The sequence below is a fragment of the Megalops cyprinoides genome, chromosome 7 (assembly GCF_013368585.1).
Source record: "Megalops cyprinoides isolate fMegCyp1 chromosome 7, fMegCyp1.pri, whole genome shotgun sequence".
NCBI classification, from domain to species: Eukaryota; Metazoa; Chordata; class Actinopteri; order Elopiformes; family Megalopidae; genus Megalops; species Megalops cyprinoides.
In genome coordinates, this window is record NC_050589.1 from 39740463 (window position 1) to 39756981 (window position 16519).

Here is a 16519-nt window from a genome sequence, read left to right on the forward strand (position 1 = left end):
CCACAGACCAAACCAAAAGATACATGAGGATGGGGCAGCACTCTCAGATAAGGGGAAAAAAAAGCTGTTATAATTAGGGATGCATGATGATATCAGCATGACATCAGTATCGGCCGATAAAAACTTAAGAAGTTGATTATCGGCATCAGTAGATATGAAAATTTCTGCCGATGTGCCTGGCCAATAAGGTGATGCGTTAACTATGTGCACGCGATGACGCTAAATGTTTATTATGAGCACCAGCAACGAGCTTCAACATGTCAGCTGTATGGAAGTATTTCGAAGTATCTGAAACGGATAACAAAATTGCTATTTGCAATGCTTGTAAAGCACCAGTGCTGCGAGGAGGGGTAAAATGTATAGCTAAGTTTCTTACTCTGGGACGAAACTAGCTGTGTGCTGCTAAGCTTTTCTCTGCTTCTGGAGGGGCGCGAGACCATTTTTAAATAACATGTCTCCGTAAAGGAGAGAATATGATTTGAAATGAAACAAGACAGCTCACGATCGCTGTGCTCATGCTTTGGGACTCGGAACAGAGGGCATTGGGGTGGTGAAATGGTTTCGATCGACCACCTAGCTAGGTTTCTCACCCAGGGAGGATGCTAGCTGAGTGCTGCTAAGCTTCTATTTGCTTCTGGAAGGGCGTGAGACCATTGTTTTTATATCGCAGCTTGGTAAGTAGAGAATGCGACGGGAAATAAAACAAGACAGCCCGCGATCACCGAGCTCATGCTTTGGGACTCGAACAGAGGTCTTAATGGTTTAGACCAACCCCTAGCTAAGTTTCTTACCCTGGGAGGATGCTAGCTGTGTGCTGCTAAGCTTTTCTCTGCTTCTGGAGGGGGTGTGAGAAAAATTTTAAATAACATGGCTCAGGAAGCAGAGGCAGCAATGGGAAATAAAACAAGAGCTGGAACGTTTTATTGTCAACTGCAAGCCATTCTACTCCCCACGGGAATTTGCCTCTATAATACTGGTTGGGGTGTATATTCCACCTCAGTCAAATGCCCACTCAGCACAACAACAGCTAGCAGACCAGATTGTAGAGGTTGAAGGAAAACACCCTGACTTTCCAGTCATCATTATGGGAGATTTCAACCACACCAACCTGAGTATTGAACTCCCTAAATACAAACAACTGATCAAATGTCCCACCAGAGAAGGCAAAATCTTGGATCATTGTTACAGCACTGTCAGGGATGTATACAAGGCAACCATATGTGCCCCACTAGGGAACTCTGACCATTCCCCTGCCAGGCTGAGGTGAAAGCAGTGAAAATATGGTCCTCTGAGGCCATAGAGGATCTGCGGGACTGCTGGGACTCCACAAGCTGGTATGTTTTCAGAACCACCGACAACAGTCGGTGGCAGTCACTTCTTACATCGGTTTTTGTGATGAGACCTGCATCCTAACAAAGACTGTGTATAGGTATAACAACAGCAAACCTTGGTTCTCTTCTGAGTGTAATGGCTTCAGAAGGACACCAAACACGTAGACTGTAGTAGACTGTAGTCTTTATTCCGTAGCTGTAGCACAGAGAAAAGATATGTCACGGGCTTAATAACAGACAGGTCCGCAGCCACACACAGTCTCTGCTCTCATTGCATCCCACGGCAGACTCCCGTAACATTGCATATTACAATTCAAAATAAATTCACAATTTTTGTAAAGTCAGTATAAAAATAAAACTTTTCAAAAACAGTATCGCATATATCACATCAAATGAAAATACACTTCTTTTGAGTGATCGTATAGTGGTTTTACGATTTATCCCATAAGAACCTATAATTAACAATTTGGAATGTCTATAGCAGTTCAAAATTTTATTAATATAAACATACAATTTATTGCCATACCTGTAGCACAGAGAAAAGATATGTCACGGGCTTAATGACAGACAGGTCCGCAGCCACACACAGTCTCTAAAATGAGAAATATATCTTCTAAAACGGCTACAGGACTATGGCGGTGCAATCAACCATCATACAGTAAAATAAATAAAATAAGGAACACAAAGGCCGTTGCATACCTGCTCTATGAAAAGAAAATGGCACCAGTTTATTGCACACTTTAATTTAGATAGCGGCTACATATAGCAAATAACAACAACAGAAAAAAAACTCAAATGTAAGCCTTTGACAACATACATTTCAGATTCCACAGGTACTGCAACTATATCCTTACTACATAACCAATTTATTTTATGCTTTTAGTTTGTCTACCGGTTTCTTACACATATCCATTCTTTGAGTAGACTACACGCAGCAAGTAGCTGGAAAAGACTAACTCGCGTATCATACTTTTAGCCAGACGGATTTCACAAGTGCAAAGGGTAATGCGGCTACGCACTCGCTACTTACACAGTCTACAATCTTTTCTATGGTTTTACTTTGCAGATAACATAAGAACTGAGCGTTAAACAATGACTCAACAAACTTTATTGTATTTTGAAGAGAGACCTGCTCTCATTGCATCCCACGGCAGACTGAGAAGCAGGGTTGGACTATCTCAAGAAGGGGGGGAAGATGGAGTGGTGACTGGGATGCATACAAGAGGACCAATTATGCACTCAATAAAGCAGTCAAAACTTCCAAGCGCAGAGATAAGGACAAACTGGAAAACCATTTCTCAAATAATGACTGCTCTTCCATCGGGAGGGGTCTCCAGAATATCACCAACTACAAACCTAAACCCATCAACACTACGGCAGACCCTTCACTCCCAAACCATCTTAACACCATCTACTCCAGATATGAAAAACAAAGGACTTTCACCCCACCCCCCCTCCCCAACCCAGCCACACTCACTCTGATGCCCCTTTTCCACCAAGGCAGTTTGAGGGCTGGTTCGGAGCCAGTGCCTAATCTCGAACCAGTTCTTTGTATTTCAACAGCCAAAGAACCAGCTCTCGGCCAGGAAAACTGGTTCGAGAGCGGCACCAACTCTTTGCTGGTCTAGAACAAAGAACCGCTACATCAGGGGCTGGGGGTGGGATTATCGAAGTCCAACTAAAACTTTGTGCCATTTTAAAAAAACTAGAGCTAGTGCAGCGTCTAGTCTGCCTAAAAAGAAGAAGAAAAACCAGTTTTAAACATTGAACAATTTTTTGAATTGAAAAATTTTTAAACATTTCGCCTTCTTGTAAGCTAGCTATGTATTTCTTAGCTGTTTAGCAAGCTACTAAATTCTCACATCAATGTTGCGTTCGACGTTCATATCACTGATGTGAGAAATTAGTAGCTATGCTTGCGTGGGTAATGTTAGCTGACCAACAAGTAGCTAGCCAGCTACCGTAACCTTGGTAACAGTAGCTAACGTTAGCATGCTACTTTCTAACATTGCCATTGACTCACCCACCAATGTCACTTAGCCTTTTGTGAAGCGAAATGTTAACATTGTATAAAGTGTAGTGGACAAGTTTGTTTTTTTAAAGCACTGTTCTCTTGTTTTTATTGTTGTTTGTTCCAGCTAGGGAACACTATAGCGAAACACTATGCTCGCGAAACATTATGGTCGTAACACACCGCAGATTGTCTGAAATTTGTGCGCTATTGCGAAAGCTACTACAGCATGAGATTGTTTAATTAACAAGGGTGGCAATCTGAATAATTAAGTGGCAACTAATCTCAAATCTTACTCTTAAATGTGTCGCATTATAGCTTTCTTGTGTTACAAAATTCAAATCACAAAACAGAGCTAAATTTAGTTAAATCGATTTAAATTACTGAGAATAAACTTTTAGATTAGGTTGAGTGCAATGAACAATAATGTTAGAACACAGACCTCACAAAAGCTGCGATGTGTCATGAGCATTTAACGTAATTTAAATCGATAAATGCCATCAATCAATCAACAATGCTTGTTAATTAATCTCACGTAGTAGCTTTCGCAAGCACACAAACTACAGACAATTTGTGGTGTTTCATGAACATTTGGTGTAACGGATTGTAGTTGATCTGTGATCCGTACAGATCACCCACCACGGTTCGGCACGCATGTGAAACGCGGATTAATTGCAGAGTTTAACCATAATAGTGTGAAATACAGTTTTACTGCCGCTGTTACTATTTAAAGTAATAATTCCCCAAATCTCGATCCAGAGTTGCAGTGAAAAGATACAAGCACCATTTTAAAAACCAGCAACCTTACTTAGCAGATGTTTTGCGAAGACGAAGGCTGCGTCTGAAATCGCTCACTTGTTCGCTCACTCACTATTCACAGTCATACAATAAATTAATTTTCTGGATATAGTTTTATGTTTGCAAGTTTATTCGAACATTTGTATGAACATCTTTGTGCCAGCTAGCTAGCTAAGTGTCCAGCTAGTTGCAGCTGACATTAACCTGCTCGCTAGATAATAGCGCTACCTATCTAGCTATCACTAGCTAACTTAAGTTCACGATCAAGTGTAAAATATGTATATATGCACTATATGGTGAATAGGGAGCGATTTCGGACACAGCTGAAGAACAGCAGAACAAGCGCTCAGAATTTACGTCGTGGTCGAACCTGTCGCAATATTACGGACTTGTGAGTCCGGTGGTTCCTACTAGTGATGTGTCGGTCGCGAACGAGTTGGCTCTTTACGTTCCTTTACGTGAACGATCGGAGCCGGCTCTCATCTGAGAGCTAATTTCTTTTTATTTTTGTTAATTGATACAAGTCAGGATAATAGGATGATCTTTTCGCCACACTGCTTGGCCACAGGCACTCCATGCACTGACTGAATGTTAGAATTGTAACACATTTATGCACGAGGACCAGATTAGTGTTTGTAGCGAAACGCTGATTTACAATGTTCAATATAAATGAAACATTCAGTACACATGTGTAATAGTGTTTGATGTTTTTACATTAATGTTTTATACCAAACTTAATGTAAAATAATGGTTTTCTGGAAATTATAAGGTTTAGTATAATTGCATTGAATAATTTAAGTGATATATGTGCACACATACCAATCATAGGTCATTGCTAAATTTGGCTGAATTATAAAAGCCAGAAGTGGTCCTAAATGAAGAGCTGTTTGGGAGCCGAAAGAGCCAGCTCTTATTGCTGAGCTGAGCCAAATGATCCGGCTCACTAAAAAGAGCCGGAATTCCCATCACTAGTTCCTACACCGCAATGGAAATCATGGCTACCGCAAAAGCAAAAGTTCCTTGCTTTAAGTGTTCTTTAAGTAATTAATGGAAAGAAAAGTTATATTAAATTGTGATCCGTTGCACCCCTACTCTATTTACATGACTGGTGTTTGTGAATTATTTGTTTTATTGTTAATCAAGGAGGATAAAGGGGAACAGGTTGAAAGTAATGATAGATTTAAAGGTAGTGTTTGGGCTTCCCCTGTTTCCAGCTCACCAGCCACCACTGCTAGCTTGGCGCTAGCGGGAAAGCGGAGGCATATACAGATGTATACAGTGACGTAATGACGTGGCTCTCTAGCCCGTGGGAAAGCAAACCCGTTCTTAGAAGGTTTGCAAGTTGAAGCAACTCCGAAACTGGCACTAGCAGCAGCCCAGAACTAGCATGTAGTTTGCGTTGGTGAAAAAGGGGTTTAAGACCCTCTGTTTGCCCCCCACTTCCCCCCCTACACCTACAACCCCCACCTCCCTGGCTCCTATCACTATCACCAGCCATCAACTCAACTGTATTCTCAAGAAACAAAAGATCAGAAAAGCAGCCGGCCCTGATCATGTCTAACTGGGGACACTTAGCAGCTATCTCCTATCCTGGCTGATCTCTTTAATCAGTCCCTGGCCCAGTGCACCGTGCCTGCTTGCTTCAGAACCTCCGTTATCATCCCAGTCCCCAAGAAACGGAAGATCTCCTGCCTGAATTACTACAGGACGGTTGCCTTAACCTCTGTTGTCATGAAGTGCTTTGAGAGACTCATCCTGCACTACCTTAAAGCCATGACTGATGCCAGTCAGAACCCCCTGCAGTTTGCATATAGAGCTAACAGGTGTGTCGATGGTACCATCAATTTGGCTCTGCACCATATACTGCAGCACCTAGACAGCCCTCACACTTAATGCCCGCATCCTTTTTGTAGACTTTCGCTCTGCCTTCAACACTGTAATCCCTGACCTACCACTAGGCCTGCACGATATGAGGAAAATCTGTGATGTGCGATAACATTGTTCAATATTGCGATGATGATATGACTTGAGATAAATAAACAAATATTGAAGTGTGCATATTAGCTATACAGTTCCTATGTCTTTCTGCTTAAATAGGTACACTGCGAAGTACATAGACCCCAAACATTGAACTTTCCGATGAAAGGGCCGCAGGCCAAAAACAAATGTTGATGTTATGTGAAATTACATTACATTAAAAAGTGTTATATTTTATGAAAAATTAACCTTCTAAATCTAAAATAAAATTTCAAAATAATAAAATTGTTATTACTCTTTAATCTGCTTAACAGTAATTTTATTAATTTGCAGAGATGATTGTCAAAAGTATAAAAAATCCATATGCTTCTTTTTGGGAGCATAAACATATTTAAAAGGAATCACATCTTTCTGACAGAAAGTGCATGCAACTCAAGGTGCTTTAGAAAATTAAATTGAAAACAGCTGTATTGTTCACCTTTGTAATCAAGAGTGGAAATTTGACTTCAACTTGAAAAATTGACAAAAGTTAAACATCATAGTGACAACACTGAATAACAAATCAATATTGGATATTAGATTTACATTGAGCAACGTTTAAGTTACGCATCATCACAAAATGCCCACATATGGTAGCTAAGGAGCCACAATATCAAAATGAAAATTAGCTTCTCATTCACGGGGTCACTCGGAATGATTTGGTAATTTTGTTTTATAGTAACGTTGGGTAACTAATAACACCAACAACAGATTATTGGTTGGAAATACAACAGAATCCGCTAACCCAGGCCTCCAAGTTTGGCATAATTATTTGTCGTAATTGGTAGTGATTTCGCACTGACTTATGTGACTGAAATGGCAATAGTTTGGTTTCCTTACTGAGATCATGTCAACTTAAAATAAAACATGCATTTTAGCCATCAATTTCAACACTCGTTCCTGCGCAGAAATAGCCACGGTTTGTTTCCACGGTTAGCAGTTAATTATAAGTAAACACTTGGCAGAGTGGTGTTTTACTGCTTTTTCCAAGGCGAACCTTGTCGGGAAACGGTTTTGATAGCATGTAACAGGATTTCAGCTTTTTATGTGACGTCACTTGAAATTAGACTGGCAACCCTGTTGAAAAGGCCGACTGTAGTTTATCACAAAGACACGCTTCTTTAGTGCATTTTATTTCCTGCTCAAGCAGCGCTCACTATGCCCCTGCCCCTTTCCACTCATTGGTGGAACATCAGTTTTAAGGGGCGCGTCATCTTACCTGGAAGAACATGGCGGCGGGAGTGCATAGCTCATGGCGGGCCAAAACAAAGGGAGCGAAATTGGGCGGCCCTGTGATAGGTCAAATGTTCACATGCTGAATATTTTACATTTACATTTATTCATTTGGCAGACGCTTTTATCCAAAGCGACTTACATAGGTTACAGTTCATTACAATGTTATCCATTAGAATATGAATGCATGGTGCGTGTAAATAAAATGATTCATCGCATTTCAGGCAGTCTTTTTATTCACACTTATTCATCGCATTTCAGGCAGTCTTTTGCGATGTGTTTATCACACATCACATATTGCGATAACAATGAAAATGCGATTTATCGGTCAGTACTACGTACTACTGGTAAAACTAAAACAGCTTAAAGTGCCCTCCCCTGTCTGCCACTGGATCCAGGACTTCCTAACCAATAGAAAACAGTACGTCAAGGTGGGTAACTATATTTCAGACCCCCTCTTTCTCAGCACTGGCACTCCTCAAGGAAGTTTGCTGTCCCCACTGCTCTACTCACTCTACACCAATGATTACACTTTTAACAGTGAATCTGTCAAACTTCTTAAGTGTCCTGATGACACTACCCTAATTGGACTCATCTCAAATGGTAATGAGTCCACATATAGGGAGGAAGCAAACCGTCTGGTGTCATGGTGTGAAGCTAACAACCTGGAGCTGAACACACAAAAAACCATGGAGATGATTATTGACTTCAGGAAGAAGCCCACCCCACACCCGTCTTTGGCAATACACTGCACCATGGTCAGCAGAGTGAAGTCCTATACATTCCTCGACTCCATCATCCAACAGGATCTCAAGTGGGAAGGGAACATGATCACAATTAGAACTCTGCATTTCCTGAAGAAAATGCAGAGTGTGATTGCGACCCGGCAGCGAAAACACGCTAATGTATATGAGACAATCGCTAGGATGTGGCTAAGTGTTGCTAGGGTGTTGATAGGTGGTTGCTACAGTGTTCCTAGGTGGTTGCTAAAGTGTTGCTAAGTGGTTGCTAGGGCGTTGCTAGATGGTTACTAAGGTATATGAGTTGGTTGCTAGGGCATTGCTGTGTGGTTGCCAGGGTGTTGCTATGTGGTTGCTAGGGTGTTGGTAAGTGGTTGCTAGGGTAAACAATATAGTCGGTGAGGCATTGCTAGGGCTTTGCTGGGTGGTTGCCAAAATGTTGCTAAGTGGTTGCTAGGTGGTTGCTAGGGTGTTGGTCGGTGATTGCTATGGTGTTGCTAAGTGGTTGCTAGGTGGTTGCTAGGGTGTTGTTGGGTGGTTGCCAGGGTGTTGCTAAGAGGTTGCTAGCTGGTTGCTAGGGTGTTACTAAGTTGTTGCTAGGTGGTTACTAGGGTAAGCAATATGGTCAGTGAGTCATTGCTAGGGTGTTGCTGGGTGGTTGCCAGGGTGTTGTTTGATGGTTGCTAGGGTAAACAATATGGTTGCTAGGGACACACCCACCTTTTGTGAGTGTTGGGTCACATGACCCAAAGCAGCATATCAGGTCTCATGGCTATTGGTCAAATGGTGACCGAGTGGTAAGACTTTGAAAAATGAACTGCAGTGAATGGGAGGATGGAAGGATGAATAAACAACAAAAAGACGAGTGCGAGGTCAGTATGGGTTTCAGTAAGTGTTGGGTGGCTTGACCTGAGCCAGCATATGAGGTACTGTGACCGTAGGGCGAAAGGTGACCTAGCGGTAAGACTTTGAAAAATGAATTGAAGTCAGTGGGAGAATGGATGGATGAATGAATGACAAAAAGACGAGTGCGGGTCAAGACAGTCTTGGATGAGTGTTGGGTGATTTGTCCTGAGGCAACATGTGAGGTATGGTGGCTATGGGGTGAAAAGTGACCGAGCGGGAAGGCCATGAAGTGTGAGGGGGGTGATTTTGAAAATGAATGGGAGTCTATGGGAAAAAAGGGATGAAAAAAAACGACAAAAACCAGAGAACGAGTGCAGGTACGGCTTAGCTGTATACAAGCACACTGATCGAGGTCAGACCGGACGGGTTACGGTTGGTTTGGGGTCGATATCTCGAAAACTGGGGGAGCAGAAGCGGGGCAAAATTTGGTGGAATAAAAAGAGGAAGAAGAAGTTGTGGTAGAAGAAATAGTTGTGCTTTCAATGCTTTGAAAAATGCTTTGCATTGCAAGCACACTAATAAAACTATTGGATAACAATAGTTGTGCTTGCAATGCTTTGTATTGCAATAACACTAATAATCAAGAAAGCACAACAGCGTATGTACTTCCTGCGACAGCTCAAAAAATACAAGCTGTATCAAGAGCTACTGGTCCAATTCTATATAGCCATTATTGAATCAATGATGACATCCTCCATTTCCATCTGGTTCTGATCTGCATCTTCACACTCTAAATGGAAACTACAGTGCATTGTGCGATGTGCAGAGAAGATTATTGGCTGTCAGCTACCCCCCCCACAGACCTGTACTCGTCCAGGATGCAGAAGCGGGTGGGGAAAATCATGGCTGATCCCTCACATCCTGGCCACTCTCTCTTCCAGTGGCTTCCCTCTAAAGGCAGAGTAAGAGTGAGATCCATAAAGGCTAGGACGACACGTCACCTGCTTCTTTCCTCAGGCTGCAATCCTCTCAATAAGGACCCTTCCCATATTTACCCCCTGTCCAGTTGTACATTTAACCTTTAATTGCCCATCCCACAGATCCCACAATGGAACTGTAAAAGTGTCAAGTTATTGCACAAATGTACATAACCAAAGGCATTGTACAGTTTCTTTCTGCATTTATGTTTTCAGTGTTGACAGCTGCATCAAGAGAAATTCCTTGTACATTTGTACGTGATGAATCAAGTTCTGATTCTGATTCTGAAAGGGCAAGGAGAGCTGAATGGTCTTTCAGTTATTGTTCAAGTTTAATTTCAATTTCATGCTCTTTCTTCCTCTTGTGAGTGGAATATTCTCCCCCTCAATACTGCCCTTGCTGTTTTCCAAAATAATGTAGTGCATATTTCGCAGGAGTCATTCAGTTCAATTAAAGATGCCCCCTCTCCAATGAAATATGTGTCTTTCAGGAGTGATGAGTTGAAACGCCACCCAGTGGGGGGTTTTGGTTTGATGTCAGGTATTAGATTGATGCTAAATGGGATATTGGCTGAGATTATTATAAGAAGAATATCTGGATCAAATATTTTGGATATGTTAGTTTCTTGTTACAAAGAAGTGTGAGAAGGGCCTGTGATGAGTGGAGTAATATGGGTATTCTCTACTGCTGAGATTTTTTAATTGCCAGGACCTACATCAGTCATGTATTGTTTGAAAATTTCTGATGAGTGCCAGTGTCTGTGATTGCTTCCAGTGTTTGATCAGTTAAGGTTTGGATTGATAACTATATGTTGAAGTCTCACAAGATGATTGTAGATTCAGCAAAATCCATTAGTCTTGAAAAAATGGTTTCGAATAAATGTGGGTTATCATATTTGGTCCATAAATGTTTGTTATGGTTATTTTATCATTTCTGGTTCCATTGATGTCAATATAACGTTTTTTGGCAGTGAGCCAATTCCCTTAATGTTCCAGCTGACAAACTTTATAAGTAACATCAGAGATGTAAATGGATGTTATTGTTATTAATATAACAATATTTATTAATATACTAACCACTACAGTCTTTTTTTCTTTTTTGGTGGTTCTTTGATAGCTTTTACTTTATTTTTCCCTACTCTAAGGACAGGGGTACAGGAGGGATGGGTGGGTGTGTTTCAAAGGGAAAACAGGTGATATTGTGAATTATTAGTTGTGAAAAGTAATGAATATTTTCAATAAAGAAAAAGAAAGAAAAAGGGATTTCAAAGTACTCAGGAGAACCCCCTCTAGCCAAAACACATGAGTTTGAAAGTTTTGTTGTAAGTGTTGCTGAGGCTGTTACTGTAGCCCTGTAGGCTGCATAGGTATCTTTGTGCATATATCTATGTGCACATATTTTGCTATGAAGAAGCAGCAAAAGAAATTATATTAATGAAAAGGAGCGTAGTGAACTCAGAGGAACCCATTCTAACTGAAACGTGAATTTGAAGGCTTTCAGTTCATAACATAGCTAAGCATTCTGCAAGTAAGCCATCTAGCAGAGAGGGGGCTAAATAAGTGTAGTTACCAGCAAAGTATATGACATAAATGCTTGGCACAAAGAGATCTATACTAGCCTGAGCTAAAGTTTATTTAAAAGCCATTTATAACATTTAACAAATCTAATTAAAGTAGAAATGGCATACTGTACCAAAACCTGTCCATTGTTAATTATCTTTTATTTTTATTCTAGGGGTGGGGCTTTCTCTTTCCCTTTCCAAGCTTTTCAGTTGAAGAGACGACTAGCTTGCACAGGAGTACTGTGTGGAACACACAGGTTTTACAGGGAACTGCATGTGTCTGCAAAGAAATTAGTGCTTTAACAGGAAAATAACTTTAAATTCAGGTAAGTGATTAGACCCTGCAGGCTAAGTGACTATTCATTTAGTTCTGTGTGATAGTGCAAGACTTACACATTTAATTGAATCAATGTATTGTAGCTATGATAGATTGTTTAATATGATGTACCTTTGAAGTCAGTCTAAACGGGTCAATGCACCCATGAAGAATGCAGCACGAACTTTCACAATACAAAAAGGAGTTGGACTGCGACAGAGTATAGATAAATAGAAATGGCGAAGAAGTTCAAAGCACCTAGCTTTGAACTTCCTCTAAACTTCATGTTTTTGAGCAAAAGAGCAGACTAAACAGGGTTACTTGTGCAAAGTAGTTTTCTACATGAGCTAACAGGCAGAAGTAATGTTAGATTATTTTGCTAACATATGCTAGTTCACTGATTGCTTCTCACTAGCTATCACACAGAACTGTCTAAAAGCTTAGGCCTGTTGGCTGCAATTCAAGCAAAGTTAACATTGGCAAGCTAGCTAGGCTAATTTAATCAAGTTTGCTATGAAGAAATGCAAGTGTCCTGTTCATAGAACATCTGATTATCCAGCGTCCAAATCATGTTCAGAAACCTGCCACACGCACAAAGCCCAAAATGTATCAAGTACCTGTTATTTGTGTTTTTTTACCTTGTGTTTTACCTCATGTGTTGATTCAAGTGATTGGTACATTTATTATGAGAGAAATCCTTTAAAAAGGTAAAAGTAAAAAATACTTCATTCAAGTAACATTAAGTTTCATTTCATCCTCAATAATCAAATGATTAATTGATAATTTCCCTTCTCAGCCATCAACTTATCAGCAATCAGAAATGTGTGTCATTTATAGTACATTTATTCATTTGGCAGACACTTTTATCCAAAGTACAACACAAGCAAAGAACATCTCTAGTGTGTGTGTGTGTGCACATACCCATGTATATGCCTATGTTTTTGTGTTGGTGGACAGGCTTAGAAAGCGAGATGGCTGCCAGGAAGAGTCCATTAGTAATGGAATCTGTGTTGCTTGTGGCCCCTGTCACAGCCCTTGAGTTTCTGGAGGAAGACTACTTATTGGCAGGTGTGGTGATGGTCCTCATGATTATTGATGATTGACCAGGGTTTGGGAACCATATTGTGACATGGCCTCCCAAAAGATTTTTTCCTACAGTGAGTCATTTAAGTGGTTGGTCATGTCTCATGATTGATAGCAGTTTGTTAATATATGTTAACATGTCACCTTAACCTCTTTTACAGGTGAAGGCCCAACTCTATCAGTTTACAGCCTGCGGACTCTGTCAGTAACATGCACCTCATTGACTGTACTCCAAAATCAGTGCATCCATGGACTTCGTCTGCAAATATGGCAGCAGGGTGAAGGAGCATGTGTCACTGTTACTATAGAGGATGAATTATTGGCATCACCATGGCAACAATTAGGGGGGGTCAGAAGGACAGTGTTGGCTGTGTTTGGGGGGAAAGCAGTTAGAGTGGTGGAGCTGAGGGAAGAGGTGGGTGTGGGTACCCCTCCGGTTTTAAAGCTACTGGGCCCTTTGACTGAGCTGCAGGACTGGGTGTGTGATGTGCGCTGGCTCAGTGGGGGGGGGCACCTTCTGGCTGTTGCTCTGGCCCACAATATTGTGTTGCTGCTGGAGGCTGAGGAAGGGCAGACTTTAGTGCTTTGCCCTTGTCAGGAGGGCTGCTTGCTTTACTCTGCCCTGTTGCTGGGATGGCACTGGGATAACATGGTTGTTGTGGGCGGGACTGTTTTCAACCAGTTGGTTATTTGGAGACCTGGAGGTGCATATGGTGTGGGGAGGGAACAAGGGGAAGAGGAAGCAGGGCAGATGAAGCCGGTGGAGAGGCGTCTGTCAGGTCACAAAGGCGTGATCTTTGGTCTCGCTTACCACTCCAAACAAGGTTTGCTGGCCTCTGCCTCAGATGACCGCAGCGTGCGAATCTGGGGGGTAGGAACGTTGGGTGGTGCAGCAGGCTGCGGGGCTTTATGCCCCCCTTGCCTTCAGGTGTTATATGGACACCAGGCTCGAGTGTTCTCAGTTCAGCTCTCACCCGGCCAGGTGTTCAGTGCTGGGGAAGATGGGACATGTCTGCAGTGGGACTGGGAGAGGGGCCAAGTTGAACGTGCTCTAAAGGGCCACAGAGCTGGAGGGGTCAGGGCGTTGGCTGTCAGTAATGAACGGAGTGGACAAAGCAGGTTGGTAGCCACTGGGGGAGCAGATGGAGGAATCAGGCTCTGGAATCTGGGGAATGAAGACGGTGGGCATGGGGGTGTGCAGACTGTGGTTGATCTGGGGTTTGAGGGCAGAGGCTGCCCCAAGGTGGTCCGTGTAGTATCAGGTGACTGGAGAGAGGGTGGGGTTGTAGTCAGCACTGACCAGGGAGTGGTGTATCTCTGGGAGGAGCAATGCTGGAAGCTGTTGTTGAAGGGGAGGGCTGAGTTCCAGTCCTACAGTGTGATGGAGGTCCTGAGTTTTGACCAACCCAGGACAGGGCTATGTGCTTTAGGTGGCCTTAATGGAGTTGTGTCCGTGTTCCCTTTGTCCCAGCCAAGTGCAGTGATACACTTGAGGGCAGGTGCAGGGAAAGTCCACAATGTGCTGTGGGCAAGGCAGGGTGGAAAGGCAGGGTACCTGTTTGTGTCAGCAGCAGAAGGTAAGGTGTATCGCTGGTACGTGAAGTTGGAGTTGGGTGAGAGGGGCCTGGAACTTAGGGCTGTGCAACTCTGTGCGTTCTTGCTCCCACCCTGTGCCAAGCGCTGGCTCACTGCTGTGGCATTTGTGCTACAATCAGAAGGGTCACTGTGGGTATGTGGAGACAGGAGGGGATCACTGCTGCTCTACAGAGACTCAAGAGAGGAAAAGGCAGGTGAAAGGGAAGAAGTGGAGGAGACGGTGAGTGAAGAGAGCACAGTGAGCAATAGAGGAGTGGTGCAGCCAGTAAACACTTTGTTTGGAGCTCATGGGAAACAGGGTGTAACATGGGTGTGTGAACACCAAGGTGTACTGTACAGCTGTGGAAGAGATGGCTGTGTGCGGGTCCTGAGGGTGGGTGGGGAACGATTTGATATGTTGGAAGTCCTGAGGGTCCAGCGGGCCTGCCAAGGTATGGAATGGATAGAGAGGGTTCTGATCCTGGATCTAGTAGAAGAGAGGGATGGGTGGGGAGGGGAGGGCAGGATTGTGATTTTGGGGTTTCACTCAGTCTTCTTTGTGGTATGGGATCCAATCCAACAGGAGAGACTTATGTCAGTCCCCTGTGGAGGGGGGCATCGGTCCTGGAGTTACTGCCCGCCCTCCGACCTCCGTACCACTGGCACGGGGGGATCTCTGTTGTTTGTAAAGCAGGGAACAGTACTAGCCACCCAAGGCCCTCAGGAGTCCTTTGGATCTGGCAGATTATGGCTGAAGGAGGGGCTCCATGGTAAAGGGGTGGGATGCATATGTCATCTGGGTTGGGTGGGGATAGCAGGAATGGGGAGATGCTGGGAGATTCTGGTGACTGGAGGAGAGGACACGCGCTTGTCAGTACTTGCAGTCCAGCCACAAAGTGGAGCAGTCAGAGTGCTGTCCATCATCACTGACCACATCTCCAACGTACGCACACTTGCTGCAATCCGGCAGGAGGTGGAAGAGACAAATCGACAGAGAAATTACTGCAGCAAGATAGAGGGGCAGACAGTGTCATCCCTGTCTGCCTTATTGCTCTCTGCGGGCGGTAGGGCCCAGTTGCAGTGCTATCGGCTGCTGATTAGGTGGACTGCACAGCTGAGTCAGCCTACGTGTCAGGTGATCCAGATAGCCAGTCACCATTTGGATGAAGAGCTGGAAAGAAGGCGGAATCGACACAAGACTTTGAAAATGGATCCTGAGACCAGGCAAGTATGAGAGCTGCAGCTAACATCACTGTCAGTCACACAGACACAAGTGTACAAATGCAGAAACACAGAGGTGAGTACACTGATAGACGCACATGCTGTCATAATGTAGAGAACACACTGACTGCACATGTGCATGCAGACACATACTTCATTACAATTCCACAGACTTCACTGTAATGAGAAAATATTTCCGCTTTTGCAACGAAAGTAATGCAGTTATATACAGGGTTAAGATTTCTTTCTCACTTGTTTTGTCAAGACAGATGACAAGTGAAGACAGATGAAAACCAATACAAGTATACATAAATAAAATGAATAAAGAGTACAAGTAAAAGCAGGATTAAGAAAAACACATAAGTAAATAAGTAAATGATGATGATGATGATAATAATAATAATAATAATAATAATAATAATAATAATAATAATAATAATAATAATAATAAAACACAAGAACAGAAAAAAAACAGAAAACAAAAACTTGATAAAAAATAAAAACTTCTACATGGCAAAAACCATGGGGCAACCTCAGGCTGAACTAAAAGCAAGGAAAAAAAGGTGGGTCTTTAAATTTGACTTAAAACTGTAAATAGTGGAACAGGACTCAATATGAGACAGGAGACTATTCCAAAGCCTGGGGGCAGCAACCAAAAAGGCCAGGTCACCTTTGGTTTTGAGGTGTGAGTGGGGGACTGAGAGAAGTTGTTGTGAGGATGACCTAAGTGACCTGGGGGCAGAATATGGAATCAGCAGATCAGTGATGTATTGTGGAGGTAATCCATTGATGACTTTAAAAACAAATAGT

General features: G+C 42.7%; 1 protein-coding gene across 1 annotated transcript in view; it reads left to right on the forward strand.

Moving 5' to 3' along the window:
- wdr6 (WD repeat domain 6) overlaps positions 1–16519 on the forward strand; it is a 40903-nt gene that overhangs the window by 10320 nt on the left and 14064 nt on the right. Inside the window, exons 2-4 of the mRNA XM_036534275.1 lie at positions 11688–11840; positions 12788–12898; positions 13075–15712. Coding sequence (XP_036390168.1) covers positions 12802–12898; positions 13075–15712 — 2735 coding nt within the window. The 5' untranslated portion in view covers positions 11688–11840; positions 12788–12801. The remainder of the gene's footprint in view (positions 1–11687; positions 11841–12787; positions 12899–13074; positions 15713–16519) is intronic.